At 31.2% G+C, this 18,910-nt stretch overlaps 1 protein-coding gene and 1 long non-coding RNA gene across 3 annotated transcripts in view; one reads left to right on the top strand and one right to left on the bottom strand.

Moving 5' to 3' along the window:
* Window positions 1-4,821, bottom strand: part of LOC143231441 (uncharacterized) — a 29,426-nt gene extending 24,605 nt beyond the window's left edge. Inside the window, exon 1 of the long non-coding RNA XR_013016923.1 lies at window positions 4,566-4,821. This is a non-coding gene — a long non-coding RNA (uncharacterized LOC143231441). The remainder of the gene's footprint in view (window positions 1-4,565) is intronic.
* LOC143231440 (uncharacterized) lies at window positions 179-16,063 on the top strand. Of its 2 annotated transcripts, none has more exons than XM_076465977.1 (2): window positions 179-847; window positions 15,950-16,063. In XM_076465977.1, exons 1-2 carry the CDS (start codon window positions 397-399, stop codon window positions 16,012-16,014), a joined length of 516 nt encoding a protein of 171 aa, XP_076322092.1. In that variant the 5' UTR covers window positions 179-396; the 3' UTR covers window positions 16,015-16,063. The 2 variants fall into 2 exon arrangements, with proteins under 2 accessions (XP_076322092.1, XP_076322094.1); XM_076465979.1 differs by lacking the exon at window positions 15,950-16,063 and adding an exon at window positions 2,314-2,429 and having other exon boundaries at window positions 183-847.
* The last annotated feature ends 2,847 nt before the right edge of the window (window positions 16,064-18,910 follow it).

The raw sequence follows: 18,910 nt of genomic DNA, 5'->3' as shown, positions 1-18,910 counted from the left end.
TATTTTGCATTTTAATGTGATTAAAAACAAATGTATGTTTTTAAGTTTTATTTAGACGAAATATTCAAACGGTAGTTGATAAGTGAGCTGTTTTACCTAAGTTCTGCTATTTTCAAAAAAATAGGGAGTAGGGCGTCGTAGCGCCCTCAGGGATTTTGCGTTCCGTTTAGCCGTTTAAAAGCAGTTGCAAAGAGTGTTGAGTAGTAAAACTTGATTACTGTCGGGACACGCAGCGAAGGATGCGCCAGAGCCTAGAGTTACTTTCAATGTGAATGATGAAGACGGCTGACTTAAATAATCAGACTTAGTCATACCTAGGACAGATACCCAGAAAGAAGTATTCTCTAACAGGATTTTATAGTTATATATATGGATAAAGAACAGAAATAAGGCAACATGCAAGCTCGAGTGGAAAAACGGAAATTTCGTTCAAAATCTGTTGTTTCTGTGGATCCTAGAACTCCCTACTTTACAAGTAGCGGCCTCAACCAAGCATCTAGTGTTGCCTGTGTAATGGGGTGTTCCGGACGTCTCCGAAACAAGGAGAGCAGCCGCCAGTCCGTTAACTATCTCGGGCTTGCAACCCATGCTGCAGACCCATGGGAACAAGAAGACGTCCCTGAAGGCAATGGTCAAATCCCTGGGCTTAACCTTTACCTGTCTCCTAATGATCCCAAAGCGGTTACGATTCGCCAACACTACTATCCGGAAGGCGGGTGGGGCTGGGTTATATGCGGGTGCGCCATAGTACTTCAAGCACTTAGTATTGGATTACTTTTTTCATATGGCATATTTCTATACCAGATTAGAAAGCAGTTTGATTCTGACGTCAGTACTTTAGCAGCAGGTAAGAAAATAAAATAAACTGATCGTAGCGTCTTTAGAATGTTACAATTAATTAGTAAATAGTTATGTTGCTACCAAAAGATTAACTTTTAGCTTTCAACAAGCCTTTAATGAAGATTTTATTTTTACGAAACAAAAACATTCATCTCTTCATTAACCGGGCAAACAAAGACATATACATTTAATATTGAAAAATATAAAAAAGACATCTAAGGATTTTCACGTACTAATCTCTAAAATACTTTACTAAAACAGTTGGAAAAGAAATAATGTAACTCGATTTAAAATGAATTTTAGAACTAAGTTTTAAAATAATTTTATTCTTCCTAATAACTTAGCAATATAATATAATGAAATTAATATTGGCTTTTTGTATTTAACCAATTTGATACATTATTACTGTGTATTTTACTAAAAGATTCATCTACAGGAGTTTTAATAACAGATTTCTTAATTTAATAAAATTTGCTTCGAATATCTACATTCACTGTGTTACTAATGTAATACTGCCATAGTGTTCTTTTTAACTTCGTACAATATATGGTAGTTTACTAATATATTATTGTTCGTGGTGTATTGCTAACATCCCAGTAAAACGTTTCATCTACAATACATGAAGGTGTTTATTGCGTTATTTATATCTTAGCGCCTTTATCTTGCATCGCTAATATCGTACTTTCTAATTTATCACTAACGAATGTTAACACGTAACTTGCATCTTTAATATCTTAATACGTATGTCATATCAGTGTTAGTAGGTATATTATTCTTAATATTTTATCGTGTGTGGTGTACCAGTAACACGTATGCTACATCACTAATATCTTAACACCTATGGTGTATCACTAACACATCAGCATGTTGCATCGCTGATATCGTAGCACACGTTTTCTATTATTTTTGTTACCTTAGCAGTACCATAATAATATTTGTGGTATACTTGAACACAAAGAAATAAGGAAACAGATCTATCTTAAGAACTACCATCCATCGTTTACTAATTTGACAATTTTTTTTCGTTCTCCCCTTGTTAGAATTGATCGTTAAGTGTAGAATTTTCAAATTGTAACCGAAACGCTCTTGTACTGAGAGTATTTCAGCGCATTCTATTTCCATTTGCTTTAAGAATTTTTCTTGCACAAACTGTGATTATAAACGGAACTAAACCGTAACACTGCTCATATAACAATAAACATTTAACAAGAAAACTTCGCATACAACTAGAATACCATAATGATAATTCATAAAAGCATTTAAAACTAAGATAATTTTTCTACCAGTGTAGGAAATCATAGATTCGAAAATTGGTTGAGGAAAGTAGCTTACATTAGTAGCATTCCAAAGGTGCTTACACATTTGAAAATAATTAATTAAAATTAATATTTTAAACTTTCTTTATATATATCAGGTTTGTAGAAATTTTTATTATTCGAATAAATACTGTGTGTGTTTGTGTTTTTCTTATAGCTAAGCCACATCGAGCTATCTGCTCGGCCCACCGAGGGGAATCAAACCCCTGATTTTAGCGTTGTAATCCGGAGACATACCGCTGTATTTTAGAGCCAATAAAACGTATTTTTATCATGACTTTAATTTTCTTACTCATGCTGCAGCATGTGTGGATTTTATACATTATTTAAATCCACTACAAGTAAATTATTTCCTGAATGGCTGTAAGATACAAAAATTATCGATTTCTTTATGACGAGAAACCCACTTGAAATAAAATGTATCTCAGAACAGTTGATATGGGCATTAACACTTTTGTTGATAAGGAGAGGACAACGTTTCGACCTTTTAGGTCATCTTCAGGCTAAGAAAAACAGAATATTAATGTCTTAGTCTTTTGTTTTTATCTCAATGTTATGTTTTGTTTCGAACATAGTCATTGGAAATGTTTGCTTTCTCTTCCGAATAACTATAATAGCAGGAGGATAAAAGAGAAAACTCTTACTGATTAACAAATACACTTACAACTGTTGGACAAAGAAAATAAAATAGGTGTAGATTTTAATAGGCGTTAAACCCCACTCCAGTGAGTATATGTGCATACATAGTGAACATCATTAAGTGGTGTCTAAAAGTAAGCTTATCTAAAAATTACTTCAGTTTCAGACTTAAAGGAAGGTTCTAGCATGTTACCAAACTTCACATTTAGCTGACGGGAAAAGTGTTAATTCTATCAGTTACTAAAATAATGAGAAGATCAAAACCAGTAGTGGTAACAATACAACTAATAGTTAGAAAGACATTCTACTATCTTAATTTTCAGTTCTTCAGAGAAACTTCTTCAGTTGGTAAAAAAAGACTTTCCATTTTCGGTTTATATAGAGAAACCAACTACCACTTCAAGAACACTCTAAAATATCGGGATCTGCCTTTAAAGCAGCAATTTTTTAATGCCGGCAATAATGTATTTCGATACGTCAACGCACTGCATTGCAAGAAATGTTTACTAGTTTCCCAAGTGAAAGTCTCGGACATCTTCCTTGTCTGAAGTATCAGATCTGGGTACTAACGATTCATTATCAAATGCTTTTAAAAATAATGTGTTATCACTTCCTTGCTTTAACATTCCTTAAATAACTCGAACTTTATCTATGAATGGTGTTACACTATTGACAAACCGAAGTTGGACTATTCACACGGTAACCCAATGCATATGATATTTTGTTTTGTCCAGGGCCTATATATATTAGCGATTAGGCATATTTTTCACACATTGTAGAAAAGTTAATTATCCCTCGAATATACAACAGTTAAATATAGGTAGCCAGATAAATAGACCTTACATGTCTAATATAATATTACCGCACAGAAATCCGAGTATAATTTAGTAGGGTTATTTTGAACTCTTTCAGTCTATAATACAGATATGGGTCCATTAAATATGAATTGAATAAATGAAAAGGCTTTATTGTTTTGGTATATTAAACGCCTGCATTTGTTTTGTTTTGAATTTCGCGCAGAGCTACACGAGGGTTATCTGCGCTAGCCATCTCTAATTAAGCAGTGTAAGACTAGAGGGAAGGCAGCTAGTCATCACCACCCACCGCAAAGTTTTGAGCTACTTTTTTACCAGCGAAGAGTGGGATTGACCGTCACATTATAATGTCTCCACGGCTGAAAGGGCGAGCATGTTTGGTGCGACGGTGACCCGAACCCGCGACCCTCGGCTTGTATTTGTAACATCCAAATTCAATGGCATAATTTACGTTGTAGGGACATCAAACTATCATGTTGTTATTCGTCAAGAATAGTCCCTTTTCAAGTCTCCCACTGGGACAGTGGTAAGTCTTTGGATTTACAACGCTAAGATCAGGGGTTCGATTCCCTTCGCTAGAAACAGCAAATAGCCCCATGTGGCTTTGCAGTAAGAAAAAAATACTATTTTTGAGTGAAAATCACTTTTTTGATATGTATATTAAATACGCTGCTTTTTCACGTATAGTGACCAGATCGATTTCTCAGAAAAAATACTTTTTTGATATGGCTTTTATATTTTACTACTAATTTGTAGTTAAATTCAAGACACAAATAACTGATAATAAATTTAAAATCAATATACTTTTCTAAATTTGAACGCTAGAAAGGTAATTTAAAACTTACTGAGGAAGGTCGTACGCGTACAGACTCAAAAAATTTCACAATCCGACTACGTATTTCGACATACTTGTAACATGAAGACATTTATGTAAGCTTTCAGCTAGAGCACCTACCTTAATTGAAGTTGTTTTTAATGTCGCTTAACTTTGTCAACTTTAGCTATCATTTGGCCTTATTACAGGGGGGCAGTATGTTCCAATTTGACTCTCATCTAACCAGTCTACAAATAGAACGTTCTTTGCCGACATTTTACATCGAGTCTAACTACAGATTTTGTAACTTTAAACTAAATTTATCCTAAAATATCAGGATCCGTTCACATTTCTACGATGTCTCAATGTGAAATAAGCGAACCCGGCTAAGAGCAGAACAAATGTCTGTTTCCTGTACGTTTGTCGTATATACTTACATGGTTGACGAACTAGCTGGGCCACCACATGTCTTTTTTTTTTTTTTCTAAATGTAAACATTTGTCGGAAATATAGTCAAAGTATCGTTAGCTCATATCTTATGTTAAAATCAGTTTTTACGTCTAGAATTACGTCATGCTTTACCAAGTTCTAGACATTGGTTTATACTAAATATCATCTTGGTTCACGTGAGCATCTTTCGCCTCAAAATACCAAACTATTCTGATTCAGTATTGAAACTTTCTATAAACCAAATATTAACCAAGCTGCAAAGGTATATTCACAGCTTATAACACATATTTAACAAACTACAAGGTATATTCACAGCTTGTAACACATAGTTACTAAGCTAAAAGGCATATTTATAGATTAAAAAGCATTAATCTTTTTATTTTTATGTTTTAACCATTTGCTATTAACACTAATTTTTGAGAGATGTTTTAACAACATTAGAAGAATCAGGCTGAATGCTGATTATCACAATACATAAGACTGAACATGAAAACACTGAGGATTAAATACAATAGTAAAATTGTAACCTTAAGGAAAAACAAGAATAGTGAAAGATTTAAAGCTATAATTCAGCTTTCAAGTTATATAAATATGACTTAATTGTTTCTGTTTCACAATCACATAAGAACCAACGCTCGTGCGTGCATACACAGACCATGTATCTCATTTTAGTTCCTACTTGATAAAATATGTTCCTAAAAATGTGTTAGTTATAGGGAGCGTAAAGTTTGTCTTAGGTATTTAGTTAGTCAAGCTACAAAAAAAAATGTATACAACATTATATGGAAATACATGTTAATGTTATCACTTTTGTTGTAATTACACACGAAGGCCATAGATTTATTTTTACATTTGTAATCACAGCATCAGTGTAATTTATTTTTTAATATATAGTTTCTAAGAAAAATGTCTATTGCACTATTAGATCTTAAAGGTTAAGCTAGTTTTTCATGTTACTTACTGAAAAATTAAGCCAAGTAAACTTCATTCTGTTACTTAATTTAGTTATGAGAATTTGTTATTATATATAAATAATATCTGAATATTTAGAAAATATGATAAATAATAAAGCAAAATCGACAATAATCGAAATCAAAATGAAAATGACTACGTAGTCCTCTATAAGGGAATGGATGGTCTATACAATTATAAAGATTAAATCTTCGATAAACTTTCTCGAACACAACATGATAAAAGTTTCTATTTCCGTTTATACTTCGTATTTCTAAAATTAATAACCTTAAACGTAATATGTAAATCGTAATATCTATTTAAAGTAGTAACCTTAAACATAAATATGTAAATTGTGGTATTTGTTCAAATTTCTTTTGTGAAAATAAGGAGCTGAAACAGTTACTTTTGAAAGCAAATTCCAAAACAATAAATTTAACATTCTTGGGTTAACTGCTTTTAGATAGAATTCCATAATAATAATAATAAAATCACCACGCTAAAACATAACAACATGTTAAACCTTTGGACGTTTCATAATTTACACGCTCTGTCATTATAGACCTAAATGTGTAAATTTGGAAACTCCTGAATGTTAAACATGTTTTCTGCTATTACCGTTATGCTCTTGTTTTTAATTATACCTTCTTCACTGCTAATAGTCGTTTTCTAACAATAATATCATCATTACATGTTTATCTCTCTAAAAGTATAAGACTGATAGTCATTCTCTAACAATAATATCATCGTTACATGTTTATCTCTCTAAAATATACTGCTGGTAGTCGTTCTCTAATAAAATATCATCTTTACATGTTTATCTCTCTAGAAGTATACTGCTGATAATCGTTTTCTAACAATAATATCATCTTTACATGTTTATCTCTCTAGAAACATACTGCTGCGAGTTAATAAAATCATTATTGTATTCATGTGTGTGTTCAGTTTTATTATTTATGTTCTTTGAAGTTATTTTAAGTATATTATACATAAATTCGAAAATAACAAAAAAAAACGAATTTCCACAAAATTTATATTTGCGGCATTCTCAGTCAAGAGTTGAAAATACATTATTGGCAATCACATAATCACACAATTTAGGACTTAGAGCTCCCAGTTGATCATAAGCATTAAATTGTCAGTTAACCATAATGCAAAGTTTCGTACCAAATGAGATCCCTAATCATTATTAGTATTGTATAAGGTATCACATATTCAATTAATTATTAAATCGATATAGATTATAATCCTTTTATAAATCAACTATTTATGTAATCTGTGTTTAACCCTAATTTATCATAAACACTAACTGACTAATTAACCACAATACATAATAAAACATATTTCCTAACCGTTATCAGTAGAATAACTTACTATATTAACATCATTAGTTAATAAATCAATTAGTATTACAGTTATTTTAAATATCTACTAAAGATTTAGTCTAAAGATGTGAAATAATAAAATATAGATCAATAAGCAATATTTTATAATTTACCTCTTAAATTTTTATTAAATTTCAATAACGTTGAAATAACAGCATATTTAAACTTGTGTGTAATTCTATCATGTAACGAAGTAGTGTATAAACATTAAATAACTGATTTTTCTAAATATATTTTGTAATATATTGCTCTTGTAAAGATCTGATTTTTACTTAAAATAATATTTTTATTATATCTCAAAGCAACAATTAACAACCATTATTTTATGTACGTTTTCAAATTTCCAATTTTATGTATATTCCATATATTTCTGAGTAAGTCCTTCATTATGTAAGATACTTTATACAATTTTGTTACTTTTGTTCGATATTTATTATCATACCATAAAATTTCACAGTAAAGGTCGTCTTGTATTATGAGTATGATTTTTTTAATACTTTGGGTTAGGATTATAATTATCATGTATGTTTAAAGTGTCAGCAACATCAGATAGCTGATTTCATATATATTCATTATAGTTTTTGTTATCTCGATCTGCAATTTTATTTTGTAGTGAAATCATACTTTATTTATTTCTAATGGTATACTGTTGAACGTCATTCTTTGAAAATAATAGTATATTTCTGTATATCTTTGGAAATAATGGTAGTAGTGTTGTAGCCTATGTCTAGAAATACACTGGTGTTTACTACTCATTGAATATACTTATAACACCATTGTATGTCTATCTTTGAAAATAGTCGTCGTAACGTTTATATTATTTTTAGATATTTCTATTGTGAGCGTAGGATATATGTGTGTGTGTCATAATTCTGAGTAATGATATATATTTTTAGATTGTTTTCATTTTTGCAAGTTGTCATAGTCACGGCTATGGGATACTCTGAAAATAGTAACACTCTTTCTTCCAATTGCTTAGTAACACAACTACTTGCCTATATGTAAAGTAGAAATATAACTATTTGTCTATTAGTAAAGTAGTAACACCACACTATGTGTCTATCATTGACAAAGTAATGACGTTACAATGTGTCTATTGTTAAAGTAATGACGTTACAATGTGTCTATTGTTAAAGTAATGATGTTACAATGTGTCTATTGGTAAATTATTGAAACCATTATGTGTATCTTTGCAAAGTAGTAATACTACTCTTTGTATGTTGGTAAACTGGTGATACCATTGTATGTTTTTCGTAACATATTTACTTGTATGTGTATATGTTGATTAGTGGCATAATTACATGAATATATATGCAAAGTGGCAGTACTATGTGTTTGTTGATAAAGTAAAGACACCACTGTTACGTATTATAATATATCTCGGACAAGTCTCCGACTTATTATGTTACATACACTATGTACTAAGATTTCAAATATCCAGAAATTTTAATTTTAATTTAGAAGTTAATTAAATGTCGATATGTATTAAATTTATGTTATTTGTCAACAAGATTGATATACACAATTTTCTTTCTTAACAGAAATATATTTTAATATATAAACAACAATACAATTTACAATAACGGTTATTACAAATAACTATTTATATACAGAAATTTTACAAACTCACAAACAATATCCAGTCTTCTATCTATTCTAAAACTGAATAATTTATCGGCGATCCAGGTCCACGACGAGTGAATTAATTTTATGTTGATATACAGCTACACTTCACTTGAGAAGAATGCTAGCTAGCTTATTCTCGTTTGGTTTGACGCGGTTTGCAAGTTTACTTTTCACAGAGGAAGATGGATATCTAATGTGGCTCGTAGAAATACTTAAGTTCAAAGTTAATTTTCTAAAGTTCAATGGTTCATAATATTCGAAATCTATAAACATCCATGGTCAAAAATCTGTAGTTTCCCGATTAATAAGCGTTAATCACGGTTATAGTTTCCGAAGTTTATACTGATTGTAGCAGAACAACAATATTCTGTTATTGTCTCTCGACGTCTTGTGATGGTTAGCTTTTATACTCCTTAAACGTTCACACTTATTTGTATCAATAAGCTTAAAAAGCCAAAACATCTTTACATGTACTACTATTTAAATAGAAAACAAACAAACTGGATCTTGTCTTTGTATTTTGTACAGGGAACAAGGAGAGGCAGTTAGGTATAAACACCATATGAAGAGTGCTTTCTCGAAAGGACGATCGAGCAATAAAACCAATCAACATGACATGTAAACTCATATATTCTCACATTTTCGTTTAACATTCCAAACTGGAATTCACAACTATATTCTTCTATTGTGTGCCACAAGTTGATGGGCGAAGGGGAATACAAATATCCCTGAACACCCCAGGCGGGAAGTTCATCTTCCTTTAAAAACTAAATACCTGCCACGAAATTTTCGGGTTTTTTTTTTCACAAGTTGTTACAAAGTCCTTGCCATTTGTAAATGAAAAATGGTTACATGAAATCTAAAATAACGTTTTAACATAACTTATACTCTAGAATTACTAATAGAATACTTGGATCCATTAACTTTTTAAACACATTTTTTTCTTAACTATTTAAGCACCAAGTTGTTCGTGAATCCATGTTTCTGTTAGTTACATAGTCTCTTGTAACCCATGAGTTGTGCAAAATATTCAACAAAAATGTCGTCAACAATGCTGTTAATTCAACCAGTTACTACAATGGAGTACTTCTTGTATTTTACACAAACAATTAACGGTTTTATTCAATTTCATTTCATGATTTTCTCACTCTAAGAACTGATAAAAGATAAATATAACGTGTAGATACCATCGATAATGAACAGTTTGTAAACATATCAGTTATTAAAGAAACTGCAACATGACCTCACTTAGCCGTACAGAGTCTGTTTATTTTGGATATTAATGTTGACAATAGAGACCTAACAATTTATCGCAATGAGCTGAGTTTGTCAACATTGTTAAACTTCTGTATACTTAACACCATACCACTACCACTTTGGATAACGTATCTCAATGTTAGATTCTTCCAAGAACGTTCATGCAGGTGTAGTCAGCAGGAGATATGACAAGACTTGTACAATAAATAAATGTAGAGGCCAAAGAAGATTAATAATAATAAGTGATCATAATCAATCATGTTTCTTTGCCCGCTCCTTATGGATAATCTATAAAAGTTTAAACGTTTCTGAGGATAACGAGCGTGAAATAATTCATGATGACGAGAACCGTACTTGAAGTAAGAATGTATTCTCAAGACGGTTGGTATGGGTATTAAAACTAATTAAAGTAAAGTATAGAAGAACGTTTCGACCTTGTTAGGTCATCTTCAGGTTTACAAAAGTTGTTTATCCTAGGAAGTAAACATCTAGACTGGTAGTAAAGTAACTCTTATATTATAGTTGTCATTTAAACACCAGATAGTAGCATATTTACAGTTATTTAATCTATTTTATTATTGTTAACCAAGTATACTGTTATTTCTTTATTTTTTATGTAAATGGCAAATAACAGGCGGTACGGATAAAATGTACACAGTATAAGTGGCAATATTTGATAGACTTCGAGAATTATCACCCTCTAACGTGATCTATGGTTACAGTGGATATTGTTGTGGAGTATAATTTCTTATTTGAATTATTTGAAAGTTTTTGCTTCTCTCCTTCTTTAATGTGACTTTAAAGATAAATCTGGAACTCTATAGTTTAACATTCGCCTCGTATCGAAAATAACCTTTAATTGGGAACCTCGTATGTGGATATTCTATATGATCCCTTGCATTTTAGTATGTTACTAAGTATACCCTACTAGGTGAACAACAAAGTTATATGCAAAATATGTATAGTCACAATGTTGACTTTGAACTGTGAGCTTATGAGACTTACGTTCATAAAAACATGTCTATAAAAGCACAGTTCTGTAAGCGATCTTTTAAAGCTCTTGTTAAAATAAAAATTCATAAAGCTCCTGTTCTCATAAAACAGTTGTGAACATTATATTGAAACGATTTTGGAGCCTAACAAACTTCGGTAATACACAATCGTTACAATGGCCATGTACCACAGTTTCTGCTATAAATATCTCCGTCGTAAGGCTGTCATGTCAAACATTCGCCGCTTTTCTCTGCAGTTTTTTTATATTTTTTATTGTACAAGAATATTAATTCCCAGTGCCTATTATAACATTCCAATCACACAGATATGTCTTCATATGGATTATCAATACACCCCTTTCATTCTCGGTTGATCAAGCTATCCGGCAGTTGATGAATATGTCGTGAAAGCTTATGTACACGGACCTTGTGTGGCTTTTCTGGATAGAGATCCTTATAACAATGTAGCACATTGTTGTCATAATTTGCTATTAGCTTTTGTGTTAGTTGACTCTCACATGTTGCATAACATCTGGACATATTTTTATTATTTGAACGTAAAGGGCTCTTACAATACCCTTCTCAAATGTGGACATTTGGTGGCTTCACACTACGTATGCAGCGCTAAACAATGTCGAAACGTATTTCTAATATAATCTGTTCCAGCGTAACTTTATATTAGCTATGACTGTAACGTGACTTCTTCATTGACTTATTCAAGATCAATTCAGTATAGGATACTAAACTCTCTGTACTGCGGTGAGATAAAAATTAATTATCATACTATTGTAGCCCATCAGTAGTTTGATTATGTTTTTGTCGAAGTAGAGAAACATTGAAATAATATTTTTTGCGCCCTTTTGTTCAAAATGTCAGATTTAGGAACACAATTCTTCATAGAAATTATAATTTAATTATATATTATTTGTAAGTTAGTTTGGACAAATACAAAATTCATTACAGCACTAAATGAAAACAACAAAAACATACTGTTCATCAACATATTTAATCAATTGAAACACAGGCATCCGACGTCCACAAGTCACTAGGTGTCGCTGATTTATAAACCTAGATTTTAATATTAGTAGTAAAGTGTGAGATTGGTTAATAGAAAGTCTTTTTCTAAGCACCAGACACCGACTTAAGTGGAAGTATGCATAGCGTTATCTAGCATGAAGATTTGCTATCGTATGTCCATTAAATTACAAGTTTCCTTTTCCTTACAACGTCTTAATTGCAAGAATATATTATATTTTGCCCCACAATCGTCAAACGATGTCGAGAGATGATAAAACTTTCTTCCTTGGGATTTGAAATAGATGAACAAAAGTTAGTGATGGAGACCTGAACGATAAACAAAGTATACGATCTGAGGAGGAGTTGTCTGAGGTTTGAGAAAACTAGGCTAAAGTAATAACATAAACACTAATTACTTCATACAAAACTGCCACTCTAAAAAAGTGAGTGCAATCTTCTGGTGAAAAATTAATTTTAAAAATCTAGGGTGCTTCAGTCACATCCACGAAAACAAATAAAATACACTATAACATCTTATTTACAAAAGTTTTTCAATAAATCGTTTCAGCCATTGAGTGTACTGTACCTCTTTTTGTGTATTTCAATAACAGTTTTAAACTGTTAACTTACTTGTACAAAATTCCTCTTTCATTTCAACCACTCCCTAGTGAGTATTGTAATTATTAATCATATTAATTTCTAATCGAAATTATGCAATTCTCTCTCCTCAATGTTCAAGTCAAAATGTTTTTATTTTGTCATAATTTACAGTGGCGTTATTTTAAGTTATGTTGTGTATTTTAAATTATAGTTTTTGCTCGTTTTGTCTAAAACAGTAAGACATGATATATAAATAAAATCAGAAGTGGTTTAAGAAACAACTATAGTTTTATTTGCACTCGAAGGAGATTCAGATTTCCAAGCAAATTTGTTTGGTTTGTTTTGAATTTCGCGCAACTACTCAAGGACTATCTGCTTAGCCGTCCATAATTTAGCAGTGTAAGACTAGAGGGAAGGCAGCCAGTCATCACCACCCACCGCCAATTCTTGGGCTACCCCATTTACCAAAGAATAGTAGAATTGACTCTATCAATTTAACGCCCCCAAGGCCGTAAGGGCGAGCATGTTTGTTGTGAAGGGAATTCGAACCCGCGATCCTTGGATTACGAGTCGAATGCCTTAACCCACCTGGCCATGCCGGGCCTTTTTATTGAAAATATCTGAAACAAAGTCGAGTTTTACTGTCAGTTTCACTTTACTACATATTGAAAAGCGAAGGTTGTAACCACCTGTCCATGCCGAGCCAGCAGGACTGAATTTCTTAGGTTAGATGTTTCACTTGATTGTGTTTTTGGTAAACAACAACAGTTAATAAATAGTCTTTACTTTGATAATAATTCGTCTAACAAAAAAAGAACAAAATCGTTATTTTATTTTCAAGTTTATGCCAAAGTAAGCCCAATTATATTTTTCAAATAAATTATTACTAATTTTATAGAGCACATTAGTTGTTTATAGTATTTTAGAGCAAAAAATTGAAAACTGAGGTCATAGGTTAGGGAACATTTATGTTAACCTCAAACAAATAGGAACGGAAGCACGCTTTTAGTTACTGCTGAAACATGATGAGTTACGTTTTGGTTTTTTTATCTTTGAAACATTAAATTGATCCATATTAACAGTTTTATAGGACGACAAACTTTCTAACAGACTTTGCCATTTTTTTTTACGAAGAATGCATAGATTTTTAAAAAATTATGTAATTTATAACACGTTAGAATAACCTCAAAAGGACCGGCATGGCCAAGCGTGTTAAGGCGTGCGACTCGTAATCTGAGGGTCGTGGGTTCGCATCCCCATTGCGCCAAACATGCTCGCCCTTTCAGCCGTGGGGGCGTTATAATGTTACGACCAATCCCACTATTCGTTAGTAAAAGAGTAGCCCAAAAGTTGGCGTTGGGTGGTGATGACTAGCTGCCTTCCTCTAGTCTTACATTGCTAAATTAGGGACGGCTAGCGCAGATAATCCTCGAGTAGCTTTGTGCGAAATTCAAAAACAAACAAACAATAACCTGAAAAACGTAATATTTATATCTTGTCAGTATTTCTAGTTAATCTTGTATATATATATATAAAGTTGTTTTTTATCTGTGTGTCTGTCTGTTTGTCCGTTTCATAACGTCTGCTAGGTCGCTGAGCCAATCTCGACCAGACTTTGTGAGATGATAGCTTGGAATGAGGGGCATCTTATTAGAGGTTTATAATCCCTCCGTCTTCAGTATTGTTGTTACTGACTATGTATTATATTAGTTAACATTAACTGCATTGATAGATGTCGCCTTGTCGCCATCAAAAATTACTCAAAAATAAAAAAAACTTCATTAAATTTTCTTTAAAAAACATACACACAGTATGGAAAGAGGGCATACACAAGCACACACTTATGAAGCAAATTACTTTCAATTAATTAATCACTTGAAACGGTAACGAGTTCTTGAAGCCTGTACAAAACCTTTGGTGAGGTAATAATGAATACTGTAATAATGTGTTATAACTAAATCGTGAGAAAGTTAGGATTCTTATATTATTTATCATAACATCTATCCACACATCTTTTTTAAGTTCATAACTCGGATAAATAATAAGTACTTCAGCATATTTTCTATAGAACAACATGCATACAGTAGAGAGAGGGGGAGCCTAAACGTTTCATAAATATCAGAAAAATGCAATATGGAGGAATGCAACGAAAAATTGCCTCTACTATTGCAATATTACATGAACTCAGCTGAAATTGCTACTCCAAGAGCACCATAAGGTTGTTACGAAGGGCCGTTTCCTGAGTTATATACACTTCCTACTTTGATTTATGACATTTCACTTTCAGCCCGTAACACACTACTGCGGCCAATGACTGTCAATAAATTAATCACGTTTGACACTGTGGAAGAACATTAAGAACTGGGCGTTGAAAGCGGGTAAGAAAAAGCATCCTTGCCTTCGGTCGCTACCTCTTACTGCAAAGTCACCCTCATTATCGGATAGTGTATGCATATTGAGTTATTAAAGCTTCTATAAACATTTTAGTGAGGTAATGATGAATAGTGTAATAATATTTTATGTTATAAACAAACTGTATGAAAGGTAGGATTCTTATATTATTTATCATAACATTCACCTTCGCATTCTTTCTTAATTTCAAAATCCTGACAAAGCACGCGTGCTTCAGCATGTTAAGTAATAAGACGAAATTTCAAACCACATAATAAAGAATATTTAGAAAGTTTTATTGTTGTAGCGAGTTTGAACGGATGTTATTTATGATGTATATTGTAAATACTTGTTATTTTGATCAGAAATTATTTAAGCAGACCTCTGGAGCCTCTATATTGATAGATAAGTTATTATTGTGTGAGCTAATAATTTATAAAATTGAGGAAGCAACGGATTAAATATCTTTAAATTTTTAATCTTCATTTTTCATCTATGAATTTATGACGTAGAAAGTCTTTACTGCTAACTTTGGAAAACGTAATTTGATCTTTAGCATCTCGTTTCGCATTATGATGTGAAGTCACTTGCGTGCAATTATATAGATCTATAACACAAAACACATTGCCCTACAGAAACCTATCTTGAAGCCACTGAATAGGGATGAGTCTTTTTTACCATACAGGAATGCATATAGTGAAAATAACTTAATCATTACCATCAAGAGATACGTCATCAATAAAGAGTGAAGAAACAAGAAAGATAGCATGTTTTAACTTTGAAACTGATACTAGCTGTATTCGAGTCTTATTATTTCGTTTTTCTTTCTTTCTCTTCTTCTTTTTTTTGTATTCAGAACGAGGCAGAAGGAGATCGAGCCATCATGCACAAGCATTAGCCACCCGTGGCGCCACAAACTAAGTTCGAGGAAAACAAACAGGCACGCTAACACCCTGTTCTGTCACTATTTCAGCCACGCATTGGCTTTATGAACTTTCATGACGGGTTCATCAAAATACTCGAGAGGTTAGAACTATCAATCCATCATTTCTTTGATTATATAAGGTTCAGAAAGCATAAATAACTCTAAATGTGGTTAAAGTTCTTTCTAAGCTAATTCTCAAACTCAGTTATAAACATATTCTCCTGATTAAGAAAACACTTGAAGGTTTTATGTAGACTTAGTTCAACACACTTTTGGACAAGAAGTTAAAATAAAATAACATTACATTAGCTCATAGCTCAATTATTTTTGTTGTTGTTGACTTGATCTCATACTCGTGATTGTGTATATGCATCATGATTGTATTATTATCTATTTATTAATATGTTTTCTCTCCACTTAACATCAAATTAGCAGTAAATTTTCAATTTTTTATTTTTACATTTAAAGATAAAACAACGGTCATGTGTGAGTGACTTTTAGCATATTTAAACCTTTCAGAATTTTATAGTAGTTATTCATTGGTACGTTTTTATATTTAAAAACGTTTTGTTTGTTTTGCTCCTATTTCTTAGTTTTGACCAAAGCTTGATCAAATAACAATATGTTTATACAGTTCTTTATGCAATTTTTGGTGATGAATTAGTTGTCATAAAAACCTATTTAAAGTTTTATATTATTTTTTATTGCTAGTAAGAAGCTGACTTTAAGTATATTAATTACCAGCAAGAGGGCGATTTTACGTGCTTTACCTACTAGTAAAAAGGCGGCTTTAAGTAGATCAGTAGTATATTTGTAAAAAGGCGGTTTTAGGTATATTAGTTACTACTAAGAAGACAGCTCTAGCTACATTACCTACTAGTAAAAGACAGGTTTATATAACTTTATAGTAAGAGAAGCAGTTTTAGATATATTAGTTACTAGAAAGAAGGCGACTTTAAGCACATTACTTACTAGAGATAAGATTGCTTTTAGGTGCATTAGTTAGGAGTAAGTAGACAACTTTGGGGTTAATTAGATACTAGTATATTAATAGGAAAACGATTTTAGGTACATTAGTGATTAGCAATAAAAGGGATTTAGATGCATTACTTAATAGTAATAAGTAGGTTTTAGGTATGTTAAGTACTAGTTAAAGATGGTTTTGTGTATATTACTTACAATTACAAATGCGGTTTAGGTACCTTACTTCCTAGTAAGAAGTCGGTCTTAGGGATATAACTTATTAATAACAAGGTGGTTTTAGGTATATTACTTACTAGTAAGAAGTAGAAGTTTAAGGATATTAATAAGTAAGCGGCTTTAGATATACTTACGAGTGAAAAGGCTTCATTAGGTACATTACTCAGTAATAAGGAAACGACTTCGGTGGGTCATTTTTTCATTATTACTTAGACTTGTCACATACAGTATGTAAATATCAATGAAATATTAAACATACCAAATAAAGGGTTTCCACAAGACATAGTTAGTGTATTTGTGGAATTCTCGTTCGTCACTATGACCATAATCTTCAACATTTATTAGTAAATATAAATAAACAAAACCCAAGTCTATATTAATCATCATTTTATATAATATATACTTGGAATTAGCAACTTACTGAATATAACACAAAAACATAATATCCTCTAATACTATAACACCTTCATCACAAACAAGTTTGTTAATAATATTTATATATTGAGAGTCATCTATCATAGTTTTTGTTTTATCAGTATTCACATAGATTTCATATATATTAAGACAATACTTTGATTTATAGAAAACAACCAATAACATTTCTTTATCATCTTCCACGTCAATGTGAATTACAGATAAAGCTGTATCATCTCCATACTGATATTATACTATTTAAACCTAAATTTAAAATATCATTAACATACAAATTAAATAATAGTGGACTCAAAATATAACCTTGTTATATATTATAGTCATTAGATCACTTATTATTTCTCCAGTTTTTTATTGCAACTTTATAATTCAAGTAATTCATAAAACAGTGATGTAACTTCCCCTTATACCAATCATGTGTAGTTTATCCAGCAGACTTTATGGTTTAATGTATCAAAAGCTTTACTTAAATCAAGAAATAAAACGAGTACTTTTTATTTTGATCTACTGTACATTATATTGTTTCAAAAAAATTCTAATAGTAGTGTGATACTTTTACTTTCAATAAATCCACATTGGCATTTTATTATAATGTGTTGTTTTTCAACAAAATTCAACATTGTATACACACACCTTTCCATTATTTTCTAATTACAAGTAAAATAAAAATTGATATATAAAGTATCGAAAACGTTTTTATTGTTTGCAAATATGCTTTATAATTGATATTTTGTATGTCTATAAGATAGTTTTTTGTTTTCTTAGATTGAATTTGATAGGCATGTTATAATATTTGCTAATACATTAATACGTGATTTTATATACCTTAATTACATACCATCAATCCCTGGTCCTTTATTAATATTTATTGAATTTATCATATTAATATCGTCTTCGTCTGTTATTGAAGGAAAATAAATCATATTAGTTTGTGAGGTTACGTTTTCAATTTTTTTTTGTAACATAGTTATTGTTGTTTTCATTATTACGATTACTTTTAGAGTACTCATCGTATATAAAAACTTTCTATTATAAATAACATGGTATGAGGAATATTATTTATTAATAAGAAAGCGGGTTTAGTTACATTATTTACTGGTAAGAAAGTGGATTCAAGAAGCCTGTTTTAGGTACATTACTAACTACCAAGAAAGCAGCTTTAAAAAAACATTACTTACTAGAGAAAAAGGGTTTTAGGTACTTATTAATGCGTAGCATTAGATACATTACTAATTAATAAGAAGTTTGCTTCAGGTACAT

The sequence above is a fragment of the Tachypleus tridentatus genome, chromosome 11 (genome assembly GCF_004210375.1).
Source record: "Tachypleus tridentatus isolate NWPU-2018 chromosome 11, ASM421037v1, whole genome shotgun sequence".
Classification (NCBI taxonomy): domain Eukaryota; kingdom Metazoa; phylum Arthropoda; class Merostomata; order Xiphosura; family Limulidae; genus Tachypleus; species Tachypleus tridentatus.
Note: the sequence above shows the minus strand (reverse complement) of the source record. Positions and strands in the feature narration are given on the sequence as shown.

What these genes read in the sequence shown, in the direction of transcription:
- LOC143231440 (XM_076465977.1), top strand. Translation starts at nt 397, where the DNA reads ATGCAAGCTCGAGTGGAAAAACGGAAATTTCGTTCAAAATCTGTTGTT. An exon ending in CGTCAGTACTTTAGCAGCAG is followed by an intron (nt 848 to 15,949) that starts GTAAGAAAATAA and finishes TTTTGTATTCAG; the next exon opens with AACGAGGCAGAAGGAGATCG.